At 41.0% G+C, this 26,938-nt stretch overlaps 2 protein-coding genes across 6 annotated transcripts in view; one reads left to right on the top strand and one right to left on the bottom strand.

Annotated features, from left to right (window-relative positions):
* UBAC2 (UBA domain containing 2) overlaps nucleotides 1-26,938 on the top strand; it is a 170,448-nt gene that overhangs the window by 84,709 nt on the left and 58,801 nt on the right. For 2 of the 3 annotated variants that reach the window (XM_070380788.1, XM_005899251.2), the window contains 2 exons: nucleotides 20,794-20,917; nucleotides 24,323-24,370. In XM_070380788.1, the coding sequence (XP_070236889.1) occupies nucleotides 20,794-20,917; nucleotides 24,323-24,370 (172 nt within the window). The remainder of the gene's footprint in view (nucleotides 1-20,793; nucleotides 20,918-24,322; nucleotides 24,371-26,938) is intronic. The other variant, XM_070380789.1, reaches the window with a different exon arrangement.
* On the bottom strand, nucleotides 949-15,862 carry LOC102271726 (G-protein coupled receptor 183). 3 transcript variants are annotated; one of them, XM_070380787.1, is made up of 3 exons: nucleotides 15,698-15,862; nucleotides 7,568-7,810; nucleotides 949-2,582 (listed from the first exon to the last, which is right to left on the bottom strand). In XM_070380787.1, the coding sequence occupies exon 3, from the start codon at nucleotides 2,562-2,564 to the stop codon at nucleotides 1,482-1,484; it is 1,083 nt and encodes a 360-aa protein (XP_070236888.1). In that variant the 5' UTR covers nucleotides 2,565-2,582; nucleotides 7,568-7,810; nucleotides 15,698-15,862; the 3' UTR covers nucleotides 949-1,481. The 3 variants fall into 3 exon arrangements, with proteins under 3 accessions (XP_070236888.1, XP_070236887.1, XP_005899311.2); XM_070380786.1 differs by having other exon boundaries at nucleotides 7,666-7,810; nucleotides 15,698-15,859; XM_005899249.3 differs by lacking the exon at nucleotides 7,568-7,810 and having other exon boundaries at nucleotides 15,698-15,860.

Below are 26,938 nucleotides of genomic sequence, written 5' to 3'. Positions count from 1 at the left end.
TTTTCTTACAGGATAAAATCTGAAAGTGAGTAAGGTAAGGCTTTAAAAGAAAGTATTTCCAGGATATAAAGCTTAATAAAAATTTTAAGTATGACCCATCATATACCATTTCATTTCTTTAGTTGAGTTATCAAATGTGGAGTCATTGATAGGTACTGTCTTGAAGTAGTTGAGGGATCCAGTAAAGCAAATCTGAGCTGGCAGATGGGTTACTGTACTTGGGGAGGCCGTGCTACTTGTAAAGAAAGTGTTAAGTTCCTCAGTCGTGTCCGACTGACTCTGTGCAGCCCCGTGGACAGAGAAGCCTGGTGGGCTATTGTCCATGGCGTTCTCCAGGCAAAAATACTGGAGTGGGTTGCCGTTCTCTTCTCCAGGGAATCTTCCTGACCCAGGAATCGAACCCAGGTTATACAGAGGTATTTCTATTTGGTCACAAGAGTCAGACCATGACTTAGTGACTAAACAACGATAATGTTGTAAAGAATCCTGGTGACTGTGAAGTTCATGATTTTCCATTTTACTTTCCATCTTAACAAGGCAAGCCACAATTACACCCCCACTGCACATCCTCCGTACCCTTCCTGGTAACCAACCCACTGAAATACAGATACAGGGTACTGCCAACTTCTGTATAAATAAGATACCATCCCCTAGGGACCCAAAAAAAGCCAAGCCTATTTGCATACATGTATATATATATTTTTTTAACTCTAAAGAAGCATTTAGCAAGTGGACCCTCTTTCCATATGAGATCCTGGTCATGTTCCTGGGCAGTGGCCCTTGAACCCTGTGCTGGCTGCTTGGGAAGAGCTTTCATTGCCTTCATCACCATCATCATCATAAGGCTTTGCTCCAAAATCTGCCTGCTGCTAGTTTCCTCTTCCCTGTAACTTTTGCTGAGAGTTCACAGTGAGCATTGAAGGACATACTCATAATTTTGTAGCATCTAGCTCTTTATTCAAAAACAAGTTTCTTGAGATGAAAATTTATGACTCAGAAAAAAAAAAAGGTTATTATCGAGGAGGTAAAGCCTAAGATTGAAAGAAACATGAATTGAAATGTTATACAAAAAAAAAAAAAGAGAAAGGGAATATTACAATATTAACATTTCTACACTGGCAATATACAATTTTGATAGTCTTTTTTTCTTTTTTTGAATTATTGGTGAGGAGCATTAATGATTTCGTTTTTTGTTAACACAAAACTTTTCTTTTTACACTGAGATTTATTAAAATACCCTCCCTTTTAAAGGTATACTATTTCATTTACAAATGAGAATTTTGCTGAATGTTGTTCTTGAGTGTAAATATATATATATATATATATATATCAATTTACTTCCAAGTTGGAGGTGAGAAATAGTGCCCAGTGAAAGGAATTCAAAAGAATCCTAATTGGAAGTCTAATACTTGTTATAAGAAAAGTCTTGCAAAGTTCAACATACAGTCTACTTTGGTATAAATCCAAGACTCCTTTCCTTTTTACTTTCCATTTAAAGACTTGGAATGTATCATCATTTGAGTTTCTGTCATTTCACGTGAGTTTTCTTCAGGGGCTGACCTCACAGCACTGGAAATTGATACACTGACTTGACGTTTCAACATCTTCATGACCTTTCTCTTGTACCCTTTACATGCAAAAAAATATATAAAAGGGTCCATGCAGCAGTTGAAGTTCATCAGACATACTGTAAAGTGCAGAGATATCTGGAATGAATGTCTTTGGCTACATTCCAGGAGACCGGGAAGACGAAGCTTCTTGATCATGTGTTGAATAATTGCAACATGATAAGGCGTGAAACATACAACAAACACAACAATTATAAAAATAATTGTGTTGAGAGCCTTTTTGTTGACCCCAGATTTCTCAGTTAGCGGGTTCTGTTTGGCAGTTTTAAAGAGCTTGCAACAGATTTGAGAATAGCAGATAAGAATAATGACAAGCGGAAGTACGTATCCTATGAAACAGGCACCAAGCAGAATCCAGGGGAGGGATTTGGTTTCCTCGAAGTTTGGATATTCCATGCACGTAGTCCTTTCAGCCTCCTGTTTTGACATAGGGCTTATGAGTAGTGGGAGTGTTTGACCAAATACCAGAATCCAGACAAATATGCAGATGCATTTTGCATGTTCAATTCTTTTTATCTTATTGTACCGCAGGGGGTGCACCACAGCAAAGAACCGGTCAATGCTCAGGCAGGTCATGAAGTTCACACCTGCGTATGTGTTGATGTAAAACACAAGAGCGGTTATCCTACACAGGGCATCGCCGATTCTCCAGTCAAAGCCCAGCGCATAGTAGGCTATCCGTGTAGGCAGAGCCGTGGTAAAAAGTATATCTGAAATCACCAAGTTGGTTGAATAGAGAGTGGTAGAGTTGATTTTTTTCCTGTTTTGAATAATGACAATCAAGGCCAGTAAGTTTCCCACAAGCCCAATTATGAAGACGATGCTGTAATGCAGTGGCATGAGGATCCTGGCTGTATGGTGGTGGGCATAGAGATCACAGTCGCTTTCCAGAGAAGCTGCAGAGGGTGTCGTAAAATTGTCCATTTTTATATCCATCAGTGGTGTTCAGGGTCTCTAAGAAAACCAAGAAGGACGTGTTTTATTAAAAGCATTCTCTTAAATCTCCTGCATTGGCAGCAGGTTCTTCACTAGTGCCACCAATTTGTGGGATACAACTAAAAGTTCTGATTATAGGGAGATTTATAGCTTTAAAAACAAACCTTAAAATAAAGATTGACAATCAAAAAAAAAATTACAGCATTTTTAGGGACTTCCCTGGCAGTCCAGTGGTTAAGACCTGGGGCTTCAATGCAGGGACCACAGGTTCCATTCCTGGTTGGGGGACTAAGATCCCACATGCTGAGCGGTGAAGCCAAAAACAAATTTTTTTTTTATTTTAAAAGTTTTAAAATATAAATAAAAAAGCATATTTAACTAAAAATGATATAAACTAACTCCTTGAGATCTAACTTAAAATGTCAAAATTTATATAATTTTCAAAAATCTGTATGTAATGTGGTTACATACTATATTATAACAGGAGGAGCAGAGACTGAAATTTATATTTTTACTCTTAAAATTTGGTCACTTTGGCAAAGCTCTGGCAAAGGAAATAGAACCATTTAAATAGGGCAAATGTATTTTTGTGACAAGGGAATGCACTAACTTTTTAAGCAGAAATTTCCCCTTTGTTTTTTTGGATCATTATCTGGTAAAGAGTAAAATCACGTAAAGCACCCCACACTTCAGAAAGCGTAAAACTTTGCTTTTAAATTGAATATCAGTTGGACTTTTTTTTTTTTTTCGTCAAATGCATATCACTGCCAGGAAATGAAATCAGTCACACATTTATGTAGTGAAATACGAACTTACCACAGTGGTCTGATTTGTGTTAACCCAAAAATTATGAGAAACAAGCTAAGGCCTTTGTTAGGAACTGAAAGTTAGGTTTTCTTTAAGAAAAGAAGAAGACCATGACAACCATGACAAAAACAACAAAAAAAAGAAGAAAAAGAAACAAAAAGAGAAAGAAAAAAGTGTTTTGAGGGGAATTTTAAATTAGTGTTAAAGTGTATCATTCTGCAGGTGCCCCACTGACGTGTTCAGTGTTCATTCTTACATGTGCAAACAGCAGGAAAAATTACACACGTGGTATTCTGTGTTCTCTTTGTTCATTTACTATGTTCATGTATCAGGGTAGTCTGTGTCTTTGTCATATGTGTAGATCTTATGTAGACATTTAATACGTATTCTGAAGTGTTCCAGCGGTAATGCATAATTTGCTTCCTTACGCCCTTGATGAATACCTGGATTATTTCTACCTCTTTTCTTATTATAAATAATGTCTAAGATGGAGAGTGAAAAACTCCTACAATAAAAATCCATATATGAGGATGAACTTCGATAAAACTAAGAAACAGCAGAGCAATAAATTCTGTGAAGTTTTTTCTTTTTTTATGGTCATACTACATGGCATGTGGGATCTTAGTTCCCCGACCAGGGATTGAACTCGAGCCCCCCTACATTGGAAGTGCGGAAACTTAACCACTGGACTGCCAGGAAAGTCCCCTGTAAAGTTATTTTTAGAAGGAAAATAATTTTGTGGTAGGTCTCTATGCATAAAATCTCATCTGAAAGTCACTGTAACTGAGGGAGAAGTCAATATATCTAGTAATGATGGTACTGTATGTTAAAGGGAAGAACTCTGTTTCTAGCCTTATCAAAGCACTGACTAGACATCTGCATCTCCAACTGCCGTATTAAATGAAGTAGAGGCTCTGTAACAATCTCTGTAACGATCTTAAAACAGCGATACCAACAGAACAAGGGGGTTCTGAGAGGACTGTACTAATGTCATAGGTGTGTATTACCTACAGTGTTGATAGGTTAATCATGAAAATATAGGACTACAACCTAAAGCAAATGGGAGCAAAAAAGGAAATAGAACTTTTTATTACTCAAGGGAAGACAGAAAAGGAGACTCTGGGAAAAAGCAAAGGGTGAAAATGGTAGGTAGAAAAAACAAAATAAGAAGATAGGAAATGTGACACGACAAATTTAAATACATTGATGTGAAAAAGTGTTAGTCGTGTCCGACTCTTTGAGACCCCGTGAACTGTAGCCCGCCAGGCTTTTCTGTCCATGGGATTCTCCAGGCAAGAATACTAGAGTAGAATTTGGTGTATGACTCAGGGAACTCAAACCAGGGCTCTGTGACAACTAGAGGGGTGGGATTGGGAGGGAGGTTCTGGAGGGAAGGAATACACACACACACACACACACCTATGGCTGATTCATGTTGATGTATGGCAGAAACCAACACAACATTGTAAAGCGATTATCCTTCAATTAAAAATAAATTTAAAAAAAATACTGGAGTGGTAGCCATTCCCTTGTCCAGCAGATCTTCCCCACCCAGGAGATCGAACGAGGTCTCCTGTGTTATAGGCAAATTGTTTACCATCTTCCCCACCAGAGAAGCCCAAAAAAGTTGAAAGTGAAAGTGTTAGTCGCTCAGTCGTGTCTGACTCTTTGTGACCCTGTGGATTATAGCCCACCAGGCTCCTCTGTCCATGGAATTCTTCAGGCAAAAATACTGGAGTAAGTAGCCATTCCCTTCTCCAGGGGATCTTCCTGACCCAGGGATCGAACTTGAGTCTCTTGCATTGCAGGCACATTCATTACCATCTGAGCCACCATTGAACTCACCTCTTAAAAGACAGAGACTATCAGTTTGGATTTTTAAAAATCCAGCCATATACTGGTAGCTCAGTAAAGAATCCACCAATGGAAAGCTAGACTAGCAATATTAACATCAGAAAAAATAGAATTCAAAACACAATCAATAATAATAGAAACAAAAGAATTCACTACACAAGTTCAAAGGAATAGTTCAGGGACATAAAAATAATAATAAATTTTACATGTAACAGCAAGATTTGACAGAATTTAAAGGAGAAATTGTCAAATCCACAACTGTAATGGGAGAGTTTAACACATTTTTATTACAATATGATAGGTAAAAGAAGATTAACCCAACAGGACTTAAATGCTAACAGAATTTGTGCTTAAAGCACATTCGAATTCTTTGCAAGTTTGACCTTTTACTCAGTTATGAGACGTGTCTCCAAAGTCTCAGAAAATCATTAGCAAGCAGCTCACATCCCTTGTGAGTAAGGACTCCCTGGTGGCTCAGGTGGTGAAGAATCCGCCTGCAGTGCAGGAGGCCTGGGTTCAGTCCCTGGGTCAGGGAGATCCCCTGGGGAAGAAAATGGCAACCCACTCCAGTATTCTTGCCTGGAGAATCCCATGGACAGAGGAGCCTGGCGGGCTACAGTCCATGGGATTGCAAAGAGTCAGACACGACTAAGCAACTAACACAGCGTAACACAACAGCAGCTCACATTCCTTGTGAGTAGTACAGTACGACTAAATTAGAAATTAAAAATAAGTTAAAGTATCAATTTGGACTCTAGAAATATATTTTCTAAAAAAAAAAGAAATATATTTTTCTAAGAAACTTATGGGTTAAGAGATCACAATGCAGATTTTGAAGTTCTTACAACTAAAGGACAAAAATATTATAAAACAGTGGAGTGGAGCGCAGCTAAAGAGTTAACCCAAAATTGATGCAAAGCCTTGAAGGCATTTATTTCTTAAAAAATTGAAAGTAGCCAAGTTAAATATGGGGTCACATAGAGTCGGACACGACTGAAGTGACTTAGCAGCAGCAGCAGCAAGTTAAATATGTAGCTCAAGAAGCTAGAAAAGAACTGAGTTTGCCCCCACCCCCAAAATAGAAGAAAATAATAAAAAATAAATGGAGTTATTGATGAATTAGAACTCCAAACAAAACCTACCCAGTAAGTATGGGCTTTATATTTTGTGTGTTTTGGTGGGGAGAGGGGAATGGAGTGATTCTCGAAGGGGAAATTGTGGAATTGCAATTATGAAATAAAAATAGAAGAAATTTTATTCATTAGTATGAAAAGCAACTTTGCAGAAACTGAGTCTGGACATAGGTAGAAATTCTAGGCATGGGTTGCAGGAACAGGCATCAAGAGCTACCTTTAGTTTATGAATTTTTGTGAAAAATTTTTTTTCTGAAAATCTCAACATTTAAATTTTATTTGGAGGAATCTTCCAAAGTAGGTTCCTGGGAACTGCCTTTGAAATACACGGTGGGGAAAAAAACCAACACTGTGAAGTCTGCTAATCTTCCATATGAATAATAATGGTTGTAGAGGTTAGGAAAGTTACACTGACTCTGAGAATGTGTCAGTGCCCACCAGTTGTAAAAGCACGGCCAACCGCTTCACTGAGTGAAGTACAGCATCCAGTAGCATCCATCAAAAATAAATGTTTTTTAATGGATGAAACACACAAGGCAGTGTTTTCAGAACATTTTATCCTAAGGAAAAGATGTTTAAAACAGTGTCAAATTTTAAGTGTGAAAGTTTGCAACCAAATCAGATGTCCATCATTAGGGAATTGGTTAGTTTATGGCCCTATAGTGGAATATGCCAGGACACGGCCACTGAAAATGGCTACATAGATGCCTGTTTCCAGACGGGGCATAATGTTAAGTAGGGAAAGCGGGTTCCACGTCAGGCCACTTTTTGGAAAGAAGAAAAGCAGCTATTTACACACACATCCGTGCGTGGACACAGAGGCCAGCACATCATTTTGTACAAGTAAATTTTGAGTTTCATTCATACCTTTTCAATTTTAACACCGAATGTGAATTAACTTACGAAATGAATAAATAGGTAAATACTTCCCTTTTAATGTGAGTAAAAATTTACAATTCAGCTCTTCTTGCCAAAGCTTGTCCTCTGACCTGCGTTTCAGAGCTCACCCTGAGTGTTCTTTATTCAGATTCAGGCCTGAGTTGTTGCTGGGTGCCTACCTTAAGTCCGATCTGGAAGACCCCTCCCAGCCATCCTGGAAGCCAGGTATGGCCAGCACCTGCCCACTCTGCCCTCGAGGTGACCCCTCTCAGAGAAGGTAGAGGACGCACCAGATTCTTCTCCCTCCCCACCTGGCTTCCAGCCTCCTACCCTGTCCAGCGCTCGGCAGGGGTAGTTGCTCCACGCTGCCTCTCAAGAACCGAGAGTCTGTGGTTTCAGGGTGGTCGAGGTGTCAGGGCTGTCCTCACCTGTGCACAGACAGCCGGCGCACACGTGGCCTAGCCGCTTTGGAACGGGCGGCCAGTTCTTCCAGCAGAAGCTGTTCCAGGAGAGGCGCCTTCCCAGGTCGAGGCCAGGCCGGTGGATGCTGTGTCATAGAGCCCTGAGGGGAGACTGCAGAGAGGCCCCGATCCTGAGTCAGAGAAAGGCCCTTGCACAAGGTGGACATGTACGTGGGCTGACCCAGAGGCTCTCGGGTAAAGGGGAATGTGGGCTGTTTCGGAATGTGTGCGTTTGGCTCTTTAGCAACCTCTGGAAGGTCGATTCCATCGGTCAGCAGCTCTAGTATTATACTACCTTTGGTGGTGTTTACCTAGTGTTATTAATGCTATAGTTTTAGTCCATTTTATCTTTTTCAAATTGAGAGAAAAATCCTTTCACATATTTGACTGTTATCCTATTCCTGTATCAGGCAATCCCAATTTGTTATCGTATTCCCTCAGAAACCCTATTTTGTCCCTTCCTTTAATCCTTTTAGGATTCAGGATTACTTTCCTGAACCTTGACTTACTCCATGCTTTTATTCAGGAAAAATGGCTTTCTAGTGCCCCCTCCATCCGCCAGATCCTGAAAATTCAGACATGATACCTTTTAATGTCCAAGGACTTAAACCTGATGACGAATGGATGTTGGGAATGTGCTCTTGTCCGAATGAGGTGTTATATCATTGACACACCCAGGTTCTGCTTGCTCTTTGCATTACAGTGCTCCTTTATCAACCTTTGCATTGCAAATTCCCCTTTTAACTGTTTCTAATCCTTCCTCTTTTAGTCATAACCAAATCGTTCTTTTCTTTACCTCTTTGTTTATTCTAGACTGAATTTTAAACATTTTTCATAATTGTTAAGACAGCAGCATCTGACATGTTATTGAAGTTAGATATACTGAGTTGTACTTGAAAGTCCTATGGCTCGTCCTTTTATTGCCTTGAGAAAAGCACAAAGAAGTGCTTACTCTAAATCTTTTTTCCTTAGAGTACTTGAACTCTCTAATAGTCAGAATTTCATTGTGAAGCTTTCTGATGAAAAGACGCACCATGTCACTAAGCTATCCCCTGTGCCTTACGCCGGAAAGGATGAGGGGCGTAAGCCTTGCCCTGAGGGCGCAGATGTACCTGGGCTGCTGGAAGTGTGGGTCCTTATTCAGGTTCCACCCAAGGAACCACAAGCAGCCATCTGTGCCAGTCCTCTGAAAGTTTTTATTAATAAGCAAAGGAGGCTGTCTCAGTTTTATCTCTGTCACACAATATCGATCCTTTTAACTTTACTATTATCCTAACATATAACAGCAAGTTCTTCCACGGCAAAATATGAATATCCTCCAAAGTATTTTCACTTACATTTTTGGGAGTGGGCCTGTGTGTATGGTTTTCTGTAGATTGATTTTCTTACTAATTAGAGTGGTGAGCGTTTCTTAAGACACTATCATCTCATTTTTGCATAACCGGACATGTTGACATGAACTGTCGAGTTCTTTCTAGCCACAGAAAGGAAAAAATAAAAAGCCCCCTCACAACTCATTTATTAGTATTTCAGAAAACTGTCCAAGAGCTAATGTGGTTTGTACTCTAGAAATATTTACCCTGGATACCAACTTGGAGGCAGTTGTGGTTTTTTTCACAGGATTCTGATACATACTTTCTGCAATCTCAGCTTACTTGCTTGGATAATTATTGTCTTAGCTTTTATTTGTGGCAGAAGCAGAATAAGATCTTCATTATATTCAAAGATCTAGTAAATGCTAGAATACTGGCTTTTTTTTTTTAAGAATACTGGCTTTTAGAGTTTAGCTCCAAGATTCCTGAAATGTCACCTTTACCCCTAATACGTATTCGCTTAATAATCATCAACACTTAAAATGAGAAGGACTTAATCTTGTAGTAATTTTGTTTAATTTCAGGCCTTAGCAATGAACCGAATGGGTCAAAGCATGCTGACAGGATCATTGCTAAGAGGTGACTTCTCTGTGAGGTGAAGTCTGCTCAGGACCGTGTTTACACATCAAGATGATCTGAGTCAAAGTGCCCACAGTGGCCTGCACCAGAGAGGAAGTTCCTGGAGCACGCTCTGAAAACAACCTGGGGAGCCCCAGAGTGGACGTGCAGATGCAAATGATATTTGTCTATTGTTAAATGATGTGTGCTGTCTGATCCGGTTCTTTGATTTCTGTTGATACACTGTCCTTTGGTTATTTTTTTGAAGAGGGCTAAGATTGAGGAAAGATTTCTAAGTGGGAGAAAAGAAAGTCCCTGGGAAAGGAGTGGGCAGAGAAAGGATCCGGACTCAAAGGGACAAGGATTCTGTCTCCTGGGGAAACAGACATTTCAGGACAGCAGGCTGAGGCTGTTTGGCGCCTCTGAGGACAAACGCTCGGGCTTCCCAGGTGGCGCTCGTGGTAGAGAACCCGCCTGCCATGCAGGGGACACAAGAGACGCGGGCTCAGTCCCTAGGTCGGTAAGACCCCCGGAGGAGGGCGTGGCCACCCACTCCAGTATTCTTGCCTGGAGAGTCCCATGGACAGAGGAGCCTGGCAGGCTGCAGTCCATTGGGCTGCAGGGTCAGACACGACTGAAGCGGCTTAGCACACGTGACAACAGACATACTCCATGGAAGAAAGAAATCACTGTTGCTTTCTCCAGTTACCCTATTTTTATACGTATTTGTCAGGGGCTTGGAAAAGCCTCCGTGTTCTGGAAGCTGAGTGAACAGGGACATCTGAACCTGGTCCAATGTCACACACACCGGCGCCTGGCACTCAACCAGGGATGTTTTTCACTGGCTTCAAGGTGAGAAACCACTCGAGCAACTGTGTCCCCACTGCCCTGCAAAATTTAGTCATGAATCACATCTGACTCTTTTGCAGCCTGTGGACTATAGCCCGCCAGGCTTCTCTGTCCATGAGATTTCTCAGGCAAGAACACTGGAGTGGGTTGCCATGCCCTCCTAAAGAGAATCTTCCCGACCCAGGGTTTGAACCTGCATCTCTTGCATTAGCAGGCAGATTCTTTACCACTGAACCACAAGGGAAGCCCACCTTGCAAAATAGGAGCAGGAGAGTCATTCCTGATTGTCATTCTGATTGTGGAAAGAACCCCAAGGCATGGACGGGCGGTGAACAGCACAGGCCCAACCTTGCTTCCCTCCGCTGGCATGGCCAGGCGCCTGTTCCAGGCCACTCTGAACCGCTGTGATAGTCAGTCCACACCCGATAACCTAGTCAAAGAAATCTTCCTATGCTCTCAGGGGTCGTTCCCCCCACCCCCCACCACCCCAACCGACTTTGAGTCCTGAGTTGGTAGCCGTGTCCAAGATTGATTCTAGGGGAGGATATACAGGGAATATCGTCCAGAAAGCAGGCTGATAGCTGCCTCCATGTCTCCGAGGGACCCCCCACCCCCCGCCCCCAGTGCGCCGGAGTGTGTATGTCAGGAGTCTTGTCATCTGCGGTCAGTGTATCTGAGGGCAGCTCTCCTCCCTGCCTCCCGGGGAGCTCGCTTGCTTTCTCCGGTCTGTGGAAGGGTTGACCCTGCGGCTGACCCGAGGACACGATCTGGTCCTGACCACCTCCCGGTAGGTCTGCCCAGGGTCAGGAACAGGCCAGTGCGTGGGGTGCATCTTCAGAAACAAAAACACCCCATTGTTGGCTGGTCTGTCCTTTCCTCTTTGTGCCTCCGTGGTGTCCTGAACCCCATGGAGACGCTGCGCCTTCTGTAAACACCTACGTCAGAACTGATGGGAAAGTGAAAGGTGCCTGACCTGTGTTACCTGCTTAAACACCCACTTGCACATTTGGGGTTTTATATAGTCTGGCTATTTTTCTTTCACATTTCACTGATTATTTATTCCTCCTGTGGCTTTTTGGCAACTTGAATACTGACTCAAATGATATGAAGGTCTTCAGAGATGAAGACAGAAGGAGGTAATAGCACTGAGGACTTGAAATATGTGGCATATTGTTTAGCAACTGGAAGAAAAAAAAAAATTCCCACCCTGATACACTTTTCAGTGTAAGGAAGACAAAGACCATTTCCATGTGGCATGATGGGACCTATGTGCAAGATAATCAACTGCATAAATATATGTATATAAATATATAAAGACTCCTTTTAAAGAAGGGCTGAGTCAGTATTAACCTTTATCCCCTGAATCCAAAATGTTCCCAGAAATAATAGGTACCTTTTCTCCTTAAAGTCTGAGGGAGTTTGAAATTTTGCATTTCATCTCTATTATCTCATAGAAATTAGTCAGAAACATTACATATCCTTATTTTATGGATAAAGGGAATTCCAGAGAGATTAGATCTCTTGCTCGGGGTCCTCTTTGGCCACCTCATGCGAAGAGTTGACTCATTGGAAAAGACTCTGATGCTGGGAGGGATTGGGGGCAGGAGGAGAAGGGGACGACAGAGGATGAGATGGCTGGATGGCATCACTGACTCGATGGACGTGAGTCTGGGTGAACTCCGGGAGTTGGTGATGGACAGGGAGGCCTGGTGTGCTGCGATTCATGGGCGTTGCAAAGAGTCGGACACGACTGAGTGACTGATCTGATCTGATCTGATCAGGGGTCCTCCCCCCAGGACAGGTGCCGAGCCAGGGGCCACGCAGGTGCCCAGGCCTCCGCGTCCTCCAACACCCCCTGCCTCCTGCCAGGCAGCGGTTCCTGGGCCTTCAGCCTGCTGTGCCCCTCCTCCCTGCCCCCTGCACTCGCCCATCTGTCTGCCTGGGTGCGAGTCGCTGCCTCTGCTCTGCCGGCCTCGAGCCACCCTCACTTCTCTCTGCAGCTGCAGCTGCAGCCCGCGCTGGCTCACACGGTGCCCTCTGGCCCCGGGCAGACTGCACGCTGTCTGTGGTGACACACAGTTTCCTTCGTGATCGGGCTCCGCTTCCCTGTTTAGCTGGATCTCTGTCCGTCTTCCCTCCTGTGACCTCGAGCTCAGGCCCTGCTGGAATAGGCTGTTGATACCCTGTGTTCTCTCACAGCTCCTTTCCTTTCTGATCCTCTTCCTTCTCTCTGGTGCCTCCTTGGCCCCCGCCTGCATCCTCTGCTCCTGCTTTCTTTCCTTCAGGCCTTTGTTCAAAATCAGCTGCTCCTGGAGGCTTCCCTGATTCTGTCCTGTCCTCTCCTTCCTTGACAGCCCCCGCCCGCCCTGCAGACAGGCAGCGTGGGGCGCCCTCGCCAGGCCCTGCGCCCTGGACTGGCATCTGTGCTGTTTTTTTGTTTTGTTTTGTTTTTCCTGTTTCCTGCTAGCCTATGAAGTCCTGAGAGTGGGGGCTGTGTTGTTAATTTGGCGTTATCTCCAGCCGGCCCATCATTGGTGCTCAGTAAATACCCATTAAGGAGTAGCAGAGTCCCAGCTTTCTTGATCCTCAGTCGGAGTTTCTTTATTAGACTACAGGGTGCGTTTGATGAATAAAAGTAGCCAGTAGTATGCAGCATAGATTGTGTCCCAGGCAGTGCCCTGGGCTCCCTAGGTATATTCACCCTGACTCTCACAGAGCTTTCCCAAATCCTTTGCCAGTGGTGAAACCAAGAACAGAGTGCTTACGAGTCTTGCCTCAAGACACAGCTGTCAAGTGTCAGGATTTACTCCTGGCAGATCGGCTCCAGGAATGACATTCAGCGTAGTACATTTTAGCCCCTGCTCCTATTTCCAGCCTGATCTGATGCTCTTGGTAGGAAACAAGTAAAATAGGAAGACATCTCAGAACTTTTAACACATAATAGTTCATACACCTGGCTGAACCAGAGGGAAGAGAAGGGCTGGGGAGATGGGACAAGAGAGGAAAGGAGAAGAATAAGTTGCTATCAATAAGGAGTTCATTAATTTATTTGTAGCATATTTTAGTGCAAGTAAAAGTTTCATAAATGAATTTAGACTTTACTGGCTTAAACAGGATGTCTATGAAAACAGTTTGGATTGAAATTTCCACCAAGAGAAGGTGAATACCTAGGACGGCTCTTACGCTTGTTAAGTATTTGCAGATATCTAACAGAATATTTTTATTCCTCTGTTCTGGCTTTCCAGATACCACAAGGATCTTTGTCACCTCTGTTGTTTTTCAGGGGATTTTCGCATGTTAGTTATTTCATCTGCCATTGAATCCCTGTGTTTTACAAGCATCTTGGGAGGCTGGGAAGCTATATGGACTGGGAGATACTACACATCCTTAGCATATACACAACCAGGACCTTTTAGCAGCTGCAGGAGGCCCTGAACCGTAGCAGAGAGACTGCTGTCCCTGCCAAACTCCTTTACTGGGTGGGGAGCTCTTTTTTTAGTTATAAACTTTTAAAGGATACCAATTTTATCTCATTTTATCCCCTAGAATGTTTAAGATCTGGCCAGCTGCAGATAGCTAATCAATGCCTATGGAAAGCATAAATATATAAAAAGTGGTAGAGTGACCTGAGTTGATATTTATTCCATTAAATGACTGGCCATGTTACTGAGAAGCTCTTAGAAGCCAGTTAAAAGTAATTTATCAAAGGCAATCCCACCACTCACATGATACGTGAGCCCAGTGAGTGAGGATGCTTTCTGGAGCCGTGTTCTCTTTGCAGCGTCATGTCCAAGAACTACGATTAACCCCCCAAGAGAAAACATGCACTGAAATCCTAGCAGATGCAAAGTCCAGGCAGGCAGCACAGTTAGGTGTATAGACATCCATAGACTCAGTCTCCATGTGAAATATTCTCTAAAGATCTCAAAATAAGTTCAAGAAGAAGAAAATGCCCACAGAAGTGGTAGGGCAGGGAAACTTTGCCTATTGGATTCATCCTTCAGTGGTTTAATGGGCAGAGGGAGGAGAGACCAAGGCTAGCAGGCAGTTTTCCAGTGCTTTCTATGACAACCAATATTATATAGCACTTATTATGACACCCAAGGACCGGGCAGTATAGTTACTCCCCATTTTACAAGTGAGGCAGATGAAGCCCGAGAAGCAACATGTCCAGGGTCACGCAACTGGTAAGTAAGAGAGCCCAAGCCTGACTCCAGAGCCCATGCTCTTAACCACCATCCTATATCGTACTTAGAGCAAGACCCTCCCCCTCAAAAAGCACACCCTCTTCTTTTAGAGGAAGTCTCTGAACAGCTTACATGTTACCAAGAGTTTCTGTCACCTCCGTTCCCAACCTGGACATAAATATTGGCAGTTCACTGCACCTAGTTCATTGTTTTGTGATATTTTTTATGCATACAGAAGTTCTAGGAAGAAAATACCGAGCTGTGTTTAGCCTTTCTGATCTTCAGATAAACATAAAGCAAACAAGCGCTGTTCCTTTTTCACTTATTAGATTAACAGTTTATATTTAGAATTAAAATACTCATGTTGTCAGAGAAGCAGTGAAGCCCAGACTGTCTTCCACTGATGGGAGAGTAAATATTTCTGTAAACTGAAAAATATCAATTTTAATTAAAGTTCTTTTTTTTTTTAATGTGCACCCTTTGCTCCAGGAATTTGACTATTGAGATTCTATCCTGAGAAATAATAGAAAGTATAAAAGTAGAGAAGTAACAGAAATACAGGAAAGACTTTTAGTACATAGATCCGTGGTCAAATAGTAACATGTAGTAACTTTTCAATTGTGCTGAATAACTTCATCACAGTACATTTAGGTGTAGAAATGCTCCATTCTACAACAACTTTGTTATTTTCCTTCATAAAGTATCCTGAAATACTGGCAGTATTTGCTGATTACTTGATACTGTTTTTGGTAATTGTGAGTTCACACAGAAATACGAAGTAAGCCCTATTTTTTTTGGCAAAGGTATTTCTGGCCCGATTCACTGCCTTCACCTAGCTTAATATCAGCTTATTAGAACTGCCAGTCACCAGAGAGTCTCAACTGTATTAATGGTAAGATTTCTGATGTTAGAAATGTTTATAGCTTTTTGTTACAAAGATTCTTTACCTTTACTTTAAACTTCAACTAGACTTTCAAAGTTTTTCTTAACTTACAAGAATTTGTTGAAAAAAGCAAAATATCTGTTACTTACCTCTCAGTGTCTTGTTGGGGCCCCTGTGTGGCAGCAGTCAGTATTCGCCCAAACTGAAGTAGGTTAACCTTGGCATGTTGTCTTAAGGGAGATTACCAGACATCCTTTTATGGTGGTGGCTTTTTTTTTTTTCTGTCACCCTGTGACTGAGCATAGTAGTGATCAGTTAGCCTCATGTGTGCGTGTGCACTTTTTTTAAATGGGAAGTGAAATTTTTCTGTTAGTGATTCTTTTTTTTTTTTTTTTTTAGAAAAGAGCTATCCAAAAACCCCTTGGAATTTATGAGTTGTTGATATCTATGGAACTTTATAAATTTTTCTATAAAGATTTAAGTTAAAAAAAATTCTTTAGAAGAGACTGAAGAAATAAACCGTAACCAGTGGGAAAAAAAAGGAATATAGCTACTGATGATGTTGTATCCATATTATGTGTGAAGTATGAGTGTTAACATGTTTTAAGGGAAAAATGTCAATTTTGCCAATTGTGTCTGGAAACTTGGTGCAGGGAGTAGTTTACTCATTCTGTATCTTATCAGCAGCTTAATGAGAAAGAAATAGAAGTTTCTGTGGTGAGTGGAGGAAAATGCTCTTTTGCATGTGTATAATAATTAGTTGGTGTTTTTAGGCAGGGGACCAACCGACTGGATCAGTGACTGCATGAACCCATGTTAACAAAGGAGAGGTTGAAGGGGGCATCTTACAGCTAGAATCACCTGTTACGCACACAGACCTGTGCTGTTCACCTTCGAGTTTTAATCGACTCAGTTTAAACCAACAATGTCACATGGATATCAAAATGCAAATTGATTTACAGACTAAATTAATGGAAATGGAGCTCTCAGAATACAAGAGATGATCTAGCCATTCTCAGTGAGTGCAAGAAACTGCATTTTGCCAAGGCATGGATGACCTAGAGCCTGCCCAGTAGGTGCAGGCTCTGGATCCCAGGTCTTAGAAGAAAAGATTGAATGAACTGAGCATGTCCAGGCTTGGCAGGGATGTGATCATTATCTTCATGATCACGGTAAAGGGTTTAGGTTGCATGTGTCAATCTTCCTAACTCCAGAGGGTAAAAGGAAGGCATGTAAGAGGAGGTCACAGGAGACAGCTCTCAAATCAGAATAGGAAAGCAGTTCTCAAAAGTTGGGATCATTTTTTCTAAAAAAAGGGCATGTTGCCTTTTGTTTTTGTGTGCTCAGTCATATCCAACTCTTTTGTAATCCCATGAACTGTAGCCCGCCAAGCTCCTCTGTCCATGGGATTTCCCAGGTGAGGATACTGGGGTGGGTTGCCATTTCTTTCTCCTGGGGATCTTGCCGACCCAGAGATCGAATTGGAGTCTCCTGCACCGGCAGGAGGATTCTTTACCACTGAGCCACCTGGGAAATCCATCTCTTCTGTAGGTGCTTGCATAAACCAGGTGTCTGTTTGGAGGGACGTTGTAGAGAGAATTGAATCATTTGGTAGGGATTTGTGACTCTGTGCCCTCAGAGACCCTTCCATTCCAGGATTCTGTCAAAGTGCTGAGGACTTTTAGCCTCTCAGTGTATTATTCCATTGAGGTTATTATAAGCCCTACCGTGCTGAAGATGTGTAGATAAACGTTGTCAAACAGAAGAGTAACACTCACCTAAGTTCTTTGGGACTCCATGCCACTATGTAAAATAAAAGTACTGAACTAAATGATCACCAAGGTAACTCCTAGTATAAAAATTCTCTGAGGGGGAAATACAGAGATTTTATGATTTGATTGGTCAGTGTGGTAAACTTTTACAGAACTAGTTCCTTTAAAACTTGGTTTGAATACTCCTTTATACCATGACATTTTTGAACCTTGTTTAATGCCCCTGGATATGTTCCATTGTCTCCTGGTTTATAGTCTGTGGGAACTTGAATAGAATTTGTATCCTGTTGTTGTGTGAAATTTGTATAGATCTTAATTATGTTGAGTTGTTCATAGTGCTTTTCAGATCTGCTGTATCCTTCTACTTTTCTGTCTATTCATTCTATTAATTTTTGACAGTTTGATGTTTAAACTACAACCAAAAATCTTAATTTTTCTACTTACAAAATAATTGCAATATATAGTAAAACTATATGTAACTTTGTTCTGTATTTTCCAAATCTCCTGTAAATATGTTATCATGCTTCATAATTTAAAAAGTAAAAAAGAAGGGAAAAAAAGAAAAAAAATTGGATCGAAGAAGCCTTGAAGAAGACACTATTGAGAAGTTTTTCAGTTTGTTGAAAAGCCATCCTGGTGGGGTTTTTGTCTTTTAATTTTCAAAATAATTTTTGTTAAGTAAAGCATTTTTATTTTATGAACTTATCTAGGTAAAATAAATGTTCTAGCAAACTGGATTTCCCCTCTTTTTGGTATTAGAGTAGTCATATGTATAAAGAAGAGGTGACAGGGTAATTGTCCTTTGAGATGCTGTTGATATTTACTATCAGATAGTTTCATGAGGTCACAAGCCTTATTTTTATTGTTGAAAGTTACCAGGATTTCTTTAGTTGTACTGTAAAAGTGGAGTCACTGTCCTTTTTCCATAGAAAATATAGGATGGACATTTGTGACCTGACCTGAGTGCTTCTATTTTATTTGTTCTGTCAAGCATAGTTGTGAGTATATAGGAGATACTCAACAAATGTTAGTGACATTAGTGAATGAATCCTTTATATTGTGTATTCCTTTCTGTACTTCAGCCCTGTATGCTTAAACCACATAGGGCTTCCAGAAGTTAGCTGTTCTCAATATGAAAAGGTCAAGCTGAGTTACTGTTGACAGTATAAAGAACAAATGTTGTTGTAAAATAAGGAAAAGAGAAAGACTGGTCAGTGACTAATAACACTCAGTGTGTATAGAAATAGCAGTGGAAATTTTCTACAGGGCAGCCTGTACCACACCATGGTCTGAAATACGTGCTTTTGTGTATTGGGTAGGTGTAGTTTAGTATTTAGTCATCAGTTAAAACTACATAGTGATGAATAACTTCTAAGGAATTTTGAAACTTCTTCTGTTGGTATGTAAGATATGAACTGTGGTCATTAAAATTCCTATCAATATTTCTTAGTTTACATTGAAATGTACCCTCAAGTAAGAACTCTGCTTCAGATATTTTGTTATACCTTCACTCTTTACATTTTATTGCTAAATGTAAACAGAAGACCTTCTATAAATTGAGTACCTAAAGACATGTTCCTTAGTCAGACACTTCAAGTGCAACCAAAATAGGTTTTCTTATTATTACCAAGAGACCAATAGGCCATAGTTTGAATGTATCTATAAAACTGTATGCTTTAATCCCATTAAAAATAATAAAGCAAGAAAAGGGACTTTTTAAAACAAAAGACAAATCCTGCTGTATGGTTTTACCGTTTTAAAGAGAAATTCATTTATTCAGCAAGTACCAATAGAAGAAGTTTCAGAGTGCTGCCATCTACCTCATTTTCAACATGTGTTGGCTTTTTGTTTTGTTTAAGAGTAGAAAGGACAGTGGATGATTTTTTAATAACATATTCTCTATCAAATGTTCTAGAGGGACCTGTTGTTTCCACAGAAATGGTAATGAGAACATTTCTTTGTGGAAGTGAAAAGTAGTTCTTGCATTTTTCTTATGATGCAATAATTTCTTTGTGTGATGCCACTCGTCCAAAATACGAGGAAGTAAAAGACTAATTAAATTAACAAGTGTTTAATGAAGAATGTGTGTTACGTGTATGTCCAAACCACAGGACTCGCTCATGTCTGCTGCCTTACCCTGGTAGGAATGTGTGTCTGCAATCTTGGAGCTAATTCCTTGAGGTTAGGGGCTGCTTCCTACTTAGAGGTGTTGATGGAGCTCCTGTACCTGGCCTGCTGCCTCTCGCACAGTGCCCAGGTGATTGATTCATTGATTCACTCAAACAGTGAAACTGGGGTAGCTTCAAGGGCAAAGGAGAGCGGCTCACCGCCAGGAGGGTTGGAGAAATCACTGGGGAGAGGAGCTGAGCTCTGTTGTGCACCATAAGCGTAAGTTTCCTAAGCAGAAAAGTGTGACACTTTTGTGTTGAAAGAATAACCTGCATCAGTGAGTAGTCAGCAGAGGCTGAGGTGCCCAGGGAGCATCTGGACGGGGAGGGGGTGAGAGGGGATGGGCCAGATCAGGAAAAGGGAGAAGGGGATGGTCGTAGGAAACCACACTGGTAAGAAAGAATCACAGGGTTTGCTAGTTCATGCTGATGTTTGAAATTTCCTCTTTGGATACTGGGAGCCTGTGGAAGGAAGGGTTTTAACCAGGGGTGTGACATGATCAGAACTGTGGGGGAAGAAAATACTGATGGCAGTATTAGGAGATGGATTCAAGAGAAGCACGTCTTCATGTAGAAACACGTTTGTGACTTTTGAGTATGTCAAGTTGAAGGTATCAGATCGAATTTCATAGCCAAGGTGAGGGGACAGTCAGACAGCTTGGGGACTCACTTCATTTTTTTTTAGTTGAAGGCGTAAAAGGGCTTAGGTTTATACAGAGAGAGACTAGAGCAAAAGAAACGTCTTCAGTGGAACCCTGGAGAAGGTAGAAGAGAGGTGGAAGAAATCATGGGTAAACCAGCAAGAAGCAGGGTTTAAGACAAAATCAGGAAGACATTTGAGAAAGGGAGGACAAGAGCGCGAGCCTTGTCAAGTGCTACAGTGAAATGTAATCGGACAGGTCTGACATGAAGATTTTGCATTTTGCCATGATGAATTGTAACGTTTCTTGATTTTGCTTTGTCTCACTTCTTTCATCAGATTTCAATTCATTCATGAAAAGAAAATGTAGCATCAGCTTTACATTTTCTCACAGTGCTGATAGTTCATTAGTAGATGCCAAACCATTACTTTGCAATCACTTTGGGAGAGTTAACAAAGATCAGATAGAGTTCTCATAAAATATTATATATACGTACAAATTATTTTGGATATGTTGTACATATAGAAACCAACTTGTGTATCTAAGATCATGTTTTCAGACTGAAATAAAACGATAAGCAGTGTTACTTCAGATATACATTTGCCGTTGGTGTTGTAAATTGAGCATTACACCATAGTGATTTTTTTTTTATTTGTTTGCATAGCCTGGCACCTGTGTTTGCTCTCTTTGTACCATTTTACTGCTCCATCCCAAGAGTCCAAGTGGCACATATTCTGGGCCCGTTGTCCATCACAAACAAGACACTGATTTATATATTGGGACTACAGGTACAGTATACATTTTTCTGTTCACATTTCTTTAACCAGATCTGTCTCTCTCTTTTTTTTTTTTTTGGTCTTTTTCTCATTTGATCTCCTTGAAAAACAAAGTTTTTTTTTTCCCATAAGTTTGGCTTCATGATCTGTATCAAACGTTCAAAGGAAGTGTTACAGAACAAGAACATCAAGGTATATAATGTACTAGAATACTTTCATAGCCTTTAGAAATCTGATAAGCGCTTTCACTGTAATTTGTATTGGTGGAAAATATTTTAATTTTGTTGTACAATTGCGTGTAAGTACTTTTTCAAAAATCGCAGTATGAAGCGGAAACGTGAGAACAGTCCAGAGGTGGAACGTGGAAAGCCACTGCCAAAATTGATTCATTGAATACAGAGTCACAAATAAAGCTCTAAAGCAGGAACCAGATACGCTTTGCCAGCCTCATGACTCCTGTGCCGCAGCAGGCTTGATTACACTGTTGCCATTCACTAAATGGTTTTACCCGATGGCCATTAGTGGACTTACCATTTGACTTGAATCGAAAAAGATCGTCTTTACCAACATTCAGTGAATATTGATTGCTGTCTGCTAGGCTCCAGGCCCGGGAATAGAAGATACGTGTGATTTTCAGTTTTCTACCTGTAGCATTACACCTGTCACTTTTCTTTCACTCTCACACCTTTTAATGTAAACTTTTATTCTGCTGTTTCCTGTGGTACCATATGTAGCTTGGCCTTTTGATCCGTCAATACTCATAACATTCCTTATCCCACACATATCAGACCGGATGCCAGTGTCACTGTACAGGGCCCTCCTCCCTCCCCTTTTAACCTTTAGCATTTCCTCCACCTTCTCTTGTCTGCTCTCACGTGTTATCAATGGCCCATCTGGGGTGGGTGTTTCCTTACCACTTTTACAACCATTTTTCATGAAATATGTTTATTCCTCATCTCTCAGCCTACGTAGCTTTACACTCCCCTTTGTCCTCTCTAATACTCTTATAACCTAAGAGCCCATTTCCATGTTTTACTGTTATTACTAGGGTTTTCAGTGGCATGCTTAATTCTTTTTAAGATGTTCCAACAGAAGGCAGAATGCAGTGGTCGCAGAGTCCCCTGGACCAGGGGCAGAGACCCAAGTTCCAGTTCTGACATGGCATACTCAAGCTTGATACTTGGGTCAGGTCATGGAAGCCTCTGGTCCTCATGTTGGCTCTAGTTAGAGAGCAGCTTTGAGGGTAGAAGACGTTGCTTCATTCCATGTAGAGCAGGGATTCAGTGCAGCGCTGTGGCAAGTCTTTGGAGCCGAGTGGACATTGGTTTAAGTACTTGCTCTGGTAATTACTTTCCTTTTCCATCACTTTTTCTGAGCCCCCATTTGCCCACCTGTAAAGTGGGAACAATGATATCTATTTCACATGATCATTTGAAGATGTAGAGATTGTAGCAGTGGGTTTTGGGGGGTAATCAGAACAGGTAATAAGAAACTAAGTCAGTTGGTTCCTAATATTAATAATGTATGTCTGTATGACTGCCACCTTTGGTTTTTCTGAGATTGTGAGTGGTTTTGTTTTGTCTTTTTTTTTTTTTTTTTTGTGGGGTAGAAGTTGATGCAGAAAGTAGAGGTGGAGATGCCCTGGGCCTCTTGATAAAATCTGAACTCTTTAGCATGAATGGCATCCAGGGTTTCTTCTTGTCCATCCAGTATTGACTCCCACCCTTCCCCCACCTTGACGTGAGTGTGAACCTTTTATTCCCCAGACTTCTGTTCCCTCCCCTCTGAACCTTCACACTTGTTTCTGTGCCTCGGTTACTCAGCAACTTCTTGAAACCAGGGACATTTGCTAGATGAGTGATTGAATGACTTTAGTCATTCTCAGGAGAGCAAAGACGTTTGTGAAGGGACATTGACGTGCCCAGGGCTCAAGAGCCAGTCATGTAATGCCCAGTGCTGGGGGCCATGGAGGATAAAATGTAGCTTGAGATGCAGCACTTGCCCCTCAGAGAGGCCAGCAGTGAGAAAAAACACACAGCAAGTGCTGTGGAAATATTACTTTTCTCTGTACTTTTGGAAGAAGACTACAGAAAAATAATTTTCCACGTAATTCTCATTCTTGTTGTTTTCAAAGTCATTCACACTGAACAAGCATCCACGCTCAATCAAAGGATTAAATTTTAAATCAAGGGATTAGAGTTGCAGCCATTGCTCATTTCTCCATGAGCTAACACAAGAGCACAGCTTGTTAGACTGCTTTTTACCTGTGCTTTGCCATCTGTTACCTTTGTATCTGTCTTCTTTCTATGTATCTTTTTTTCTATCTGTCCTTGATAAAAGTGCGCAACTTTGAGGTTTTCATCTGGCACTGATGTCGCTGATGAACTGCTTCTTTCTCTACGAGCAGAAATGCTTAACTCCCCATCTGGTGATCTACTGATCTAATTGTGGACAGACACTAAGATACAAATCTTTTTTTTTTAATCTGCATGTGTGACTTCATTTTATTCTCTAAGTATTTCAGTGTTAATATTATATTTCAGTGTATTTCTTATAAATAAGGTCATTCTCTTGCATAACTGCTGTTCAGTTAACAAAATTGGGAAATTAACATTGATACAGTCTTATTCCAATTTTACCAGTTGTCCCGATATTATCCTGTTACTAGGCTATGAATTTTTCTTTCTTGCAGAAACACTTGGGAGATGTCTTATGACATAAAAAACAAAAACAAACAAACAAAAAAAACCCCTGAACACAATCCTTGGATGTAAATGATTTGAAAAAGGCAGAGATTTCATGAGACCCATTTCTAACTACTTTTGCCATTAATAAACTCTGAGCCCTGTTACTTGGTTCACTCTTTCTGGGCCAGACTGGAATGAGAGGATCAGCAGAGCAACATTGGGCAAGGACCTGTATGCTGACAGACGTCTTCCATCTAAAACTAGAGTAGCAATAATAAGAAATTGAAATAAGAGAATTATATGAACTATAATACATGTCATTACTTGACACTAAGCATTGGCGGTGACTACATATTTTCCGTGTTGTTAATGCTAATAATTTCTGTCCATATAGTATTTTACTTTGTGTAAACCAATTAATGTCCATTTGTAAACAAGAATGTGCTTGAATTTCACTTATTTTTCTTTGCATAAGAGTGGGCTGGTTTCACCCAATCTGTTTTAGACTATCGGAAAGCTGAGTGAGGTCTTGGTAGAAGAGGAAAGAAAAGAAAAATGGTATATTATTTACCTTTATATAACAGAGCATTTGGTGATCTTCCTTTTGTTTATATTAAGAATATATATAATTAAGACAACATAAATGGTAATGACTATAATTATGTAAAAGTAAATATGCTGTGACTGGCAGTTGAATTTCATTTTTAGTTGCCTTTTTTTTCTTTTATAGCTTTTCACCTCTGGTTCCTACATCTGGATTGTAGCCATAAGTGGACTTGTAAGTGTGATTTCCCCCCCTCCCCACCTCTCCTCTTTCCTGAAGAAACTTGAGGGAAAATGTCATATTGAGATTATGGGTTATATTCAGTTGTCTTCAGGTGTCAGATTCCATCTCAAAGCCACTTCCTTAGTGATGAAAAAGCCAGTTACATGGATCATTGAGACAAAAGAGGCCAGATTGTCTCGGTTTTCAAGGTAATTTTAGTGAAAGTTTTAGCTGAGTTTCTTGTCTGTGTTATTTTAAAATTACATTAGCAGTAGTCGAGGTCATAGCAGGACAAAAACAGCAGAAAAAGAAAATGAAGAAGTCGGATTTGCCAAAAGCAGGGAGAGAGATTTTGTTTCTTTCGGAAAAAGACTTGGTCATGCAAGGGAAAAATAAGGTTAAGCGGAAAGTCAGGTGGATGAGAACTGATGCAAGATTTGTCAGGGTGCGTGGCTGGAGAAGGAAGAGGGAGCTAGCTGAAGGGTTTGGGTGGTGTCTCATCTGTGTGCCACACAGAAGCATCATCTTCCCCATCCCCATGCTCTGTATTGTTTTGTTTTATTTTAATTAACATACGTCTTCAACTCTATGAGGTATCAAGAAGGAATCTAAAGCATGAAATTGAGCTTTATTTTTCATCCATGGCTTAAATTTGAACTCCCAGATTTCTATAAAAAATATGTTTATAACTAGTATATGTGGACGGAGAAGGCAATGGCACCCCACTCCAGCACTCTTGCCTGGAAAATCCCATGGATGGAGGAGCCTGGTGGGCTGCAGTCTATGGGGTCACTAAGAGTCGGACACAACTGAGCGACTTCACTTTCACTTCTCACTTTCACGCATTGGAGAAGGAAATGGCAATCCACTCCAGTGTTCTTGCCTAGAGAATCCCAGGGACGGGGGAGCCTGATGGGCTACCGTCTATGGGGTTGCACAGAGTCGAACATGACTGAAGCGACTTAGCAGCAGCAGCAGCAGTATATGTGGAACATAATTTTAATTTCTTTCTTGGAAATGACTAAGAAAGTTACAGACTGGATTCACAGGGATATGTATAACATCAAAGGGAAAGGATTTGGACATAACTTTGCATTCCACTGGGCTTCCTTGGTGGCTCGGCAGTAAAGAATATGCCTGCAATGTGGGAGACCTGGGTTCGATTCCTGGGTCAGGAAGATTCCCTGGAGGAGGGCATGGCAACGCACTCCAGTATTCTTGCCTGTGGAATCCCATGGACAGAGGAGCCTGGTGGGCTACAGTCCATGGGGTCACAAAAGTTGGATTCGACTTAGCGACTAAGCCAGCCCCCCCCCACCACCACCACCGTGCATTCCACTGCAGACATTTTACGTAAGTTATCACTACTCACTCTTGTTTCCTGGGTGAATAGTATGATGGGACACTGGGTCATTACTTTAAGCCGGCTCACTTCTGTCCTTCCTTTACGCTCTCCTGTGTTTGTTCTTTTCATATACAACTTATTCCTTCACTCCTTGCAGTTTCCAGCCACAGTTCTGAGGACTGAAGTCACTTTGTTTCCCTCTCCCAAAACACTTTCCACCGATGCCCAGATTGGCTTCAGGACTGCAGAGCTGAACTCCATTGTGAGGTCTTCAAACCATCTGAGCCACCTGGTGTTCTTAAGACTTGTAGTGACTTAAGGACAGCCTGGGGTCATTCTGCTCGTGTGAGGCACAGTGGCCAGGCTCTGCCCCATCTGATCTCATCCCCACTTGATCTGCCAGCTTGACTGGCAGGTTCTTAACCAACCTGAAGACAGTAAGTTGAGAGTTCATTGCTTTCATAATGAGAGCAGCCTGAGAATTTACTCTTTCATTTGTGATACATTCTCTTTCTCTTTACAGTGATAATCTTCAGTCCTTTTTTCCTAAAACATCCAAAAATTTGACAAGTACCTTATTGTATTACATCTCATTGTGTTAGTTTTCTGTTGATTGATTTGCTGTCATTGTCTGAGCCATTCTTTAATATAAACTCACTATGTGACTCATTTGTTTTAAGACATCCCGTTTTATTTCTTTATTCTGTTTGCAGACTCCTGGTTTTCAAATAAGTTCCTGATACCACCTCAGAAAGTTTCATTTTGTGACATTCAGTGTTCTAGAATTGAAGGTTGCATTTCTCAACTCTTTCTAGTCTTTTTAAAATCTAAAGTTTGTGTGTTGTGGTCAGTCTTTTCTAGTACACATGCTTAACAGGTGGTAAGGGGCTGATTTAATTTCATAAAGGAATCAGAAGTTTAACAAATTTTTAACATTAACATTCAGAAGAGTGAATTGAGTTGCTCGATATTTGAAATATAATTTTCAGATGAATGTAGCTTAGAATAGTCCCATTATTAATAAATATCTCTGAGCCAATTCAATCTTCACTTTATTGTAAGTAATTCAACCAGGGTTACAGACCTCCTGCCATTACACAAATCTGATAAATCTTCATATCAACCTTGTTCTTTATTATTATCCCACTGTAGTTAGATGATACTAATTGTGTTGACTTAAAATGATTAGTGTCAGTGATAATTACCCCAGTTTTCCTTCACATTGTATCATAGAT

Source organism: Bos mutus, chromosome 12 (genome assembly GCF_027580195.1).
Source record: "Bos mutus isolate GX-2022 chromosome 12, NWIPB_WYAK_1.1, whole genome shotgun sequence".
Taxonomy (NCBI): Eukaryota; Metazoa; Chordata; class Mammalia; order Artiodactyla; family Bovidae; genus Bos; species Bos mutus.
Note: the sequence above shows the minus strand (reverse complement) of the source record. Positions and strands in the feature narration are given on the sequence as shown.

What these genes read in the sequence shown, in the direction of transcription:
- LOC102271726 (XM_070380787.1), bottom strand. Translation starts at nt 2,564, where the DNA reads ATGGATATAAAAATGGACAATTTTACGACACCCTCTGCAGCTTCTCTG.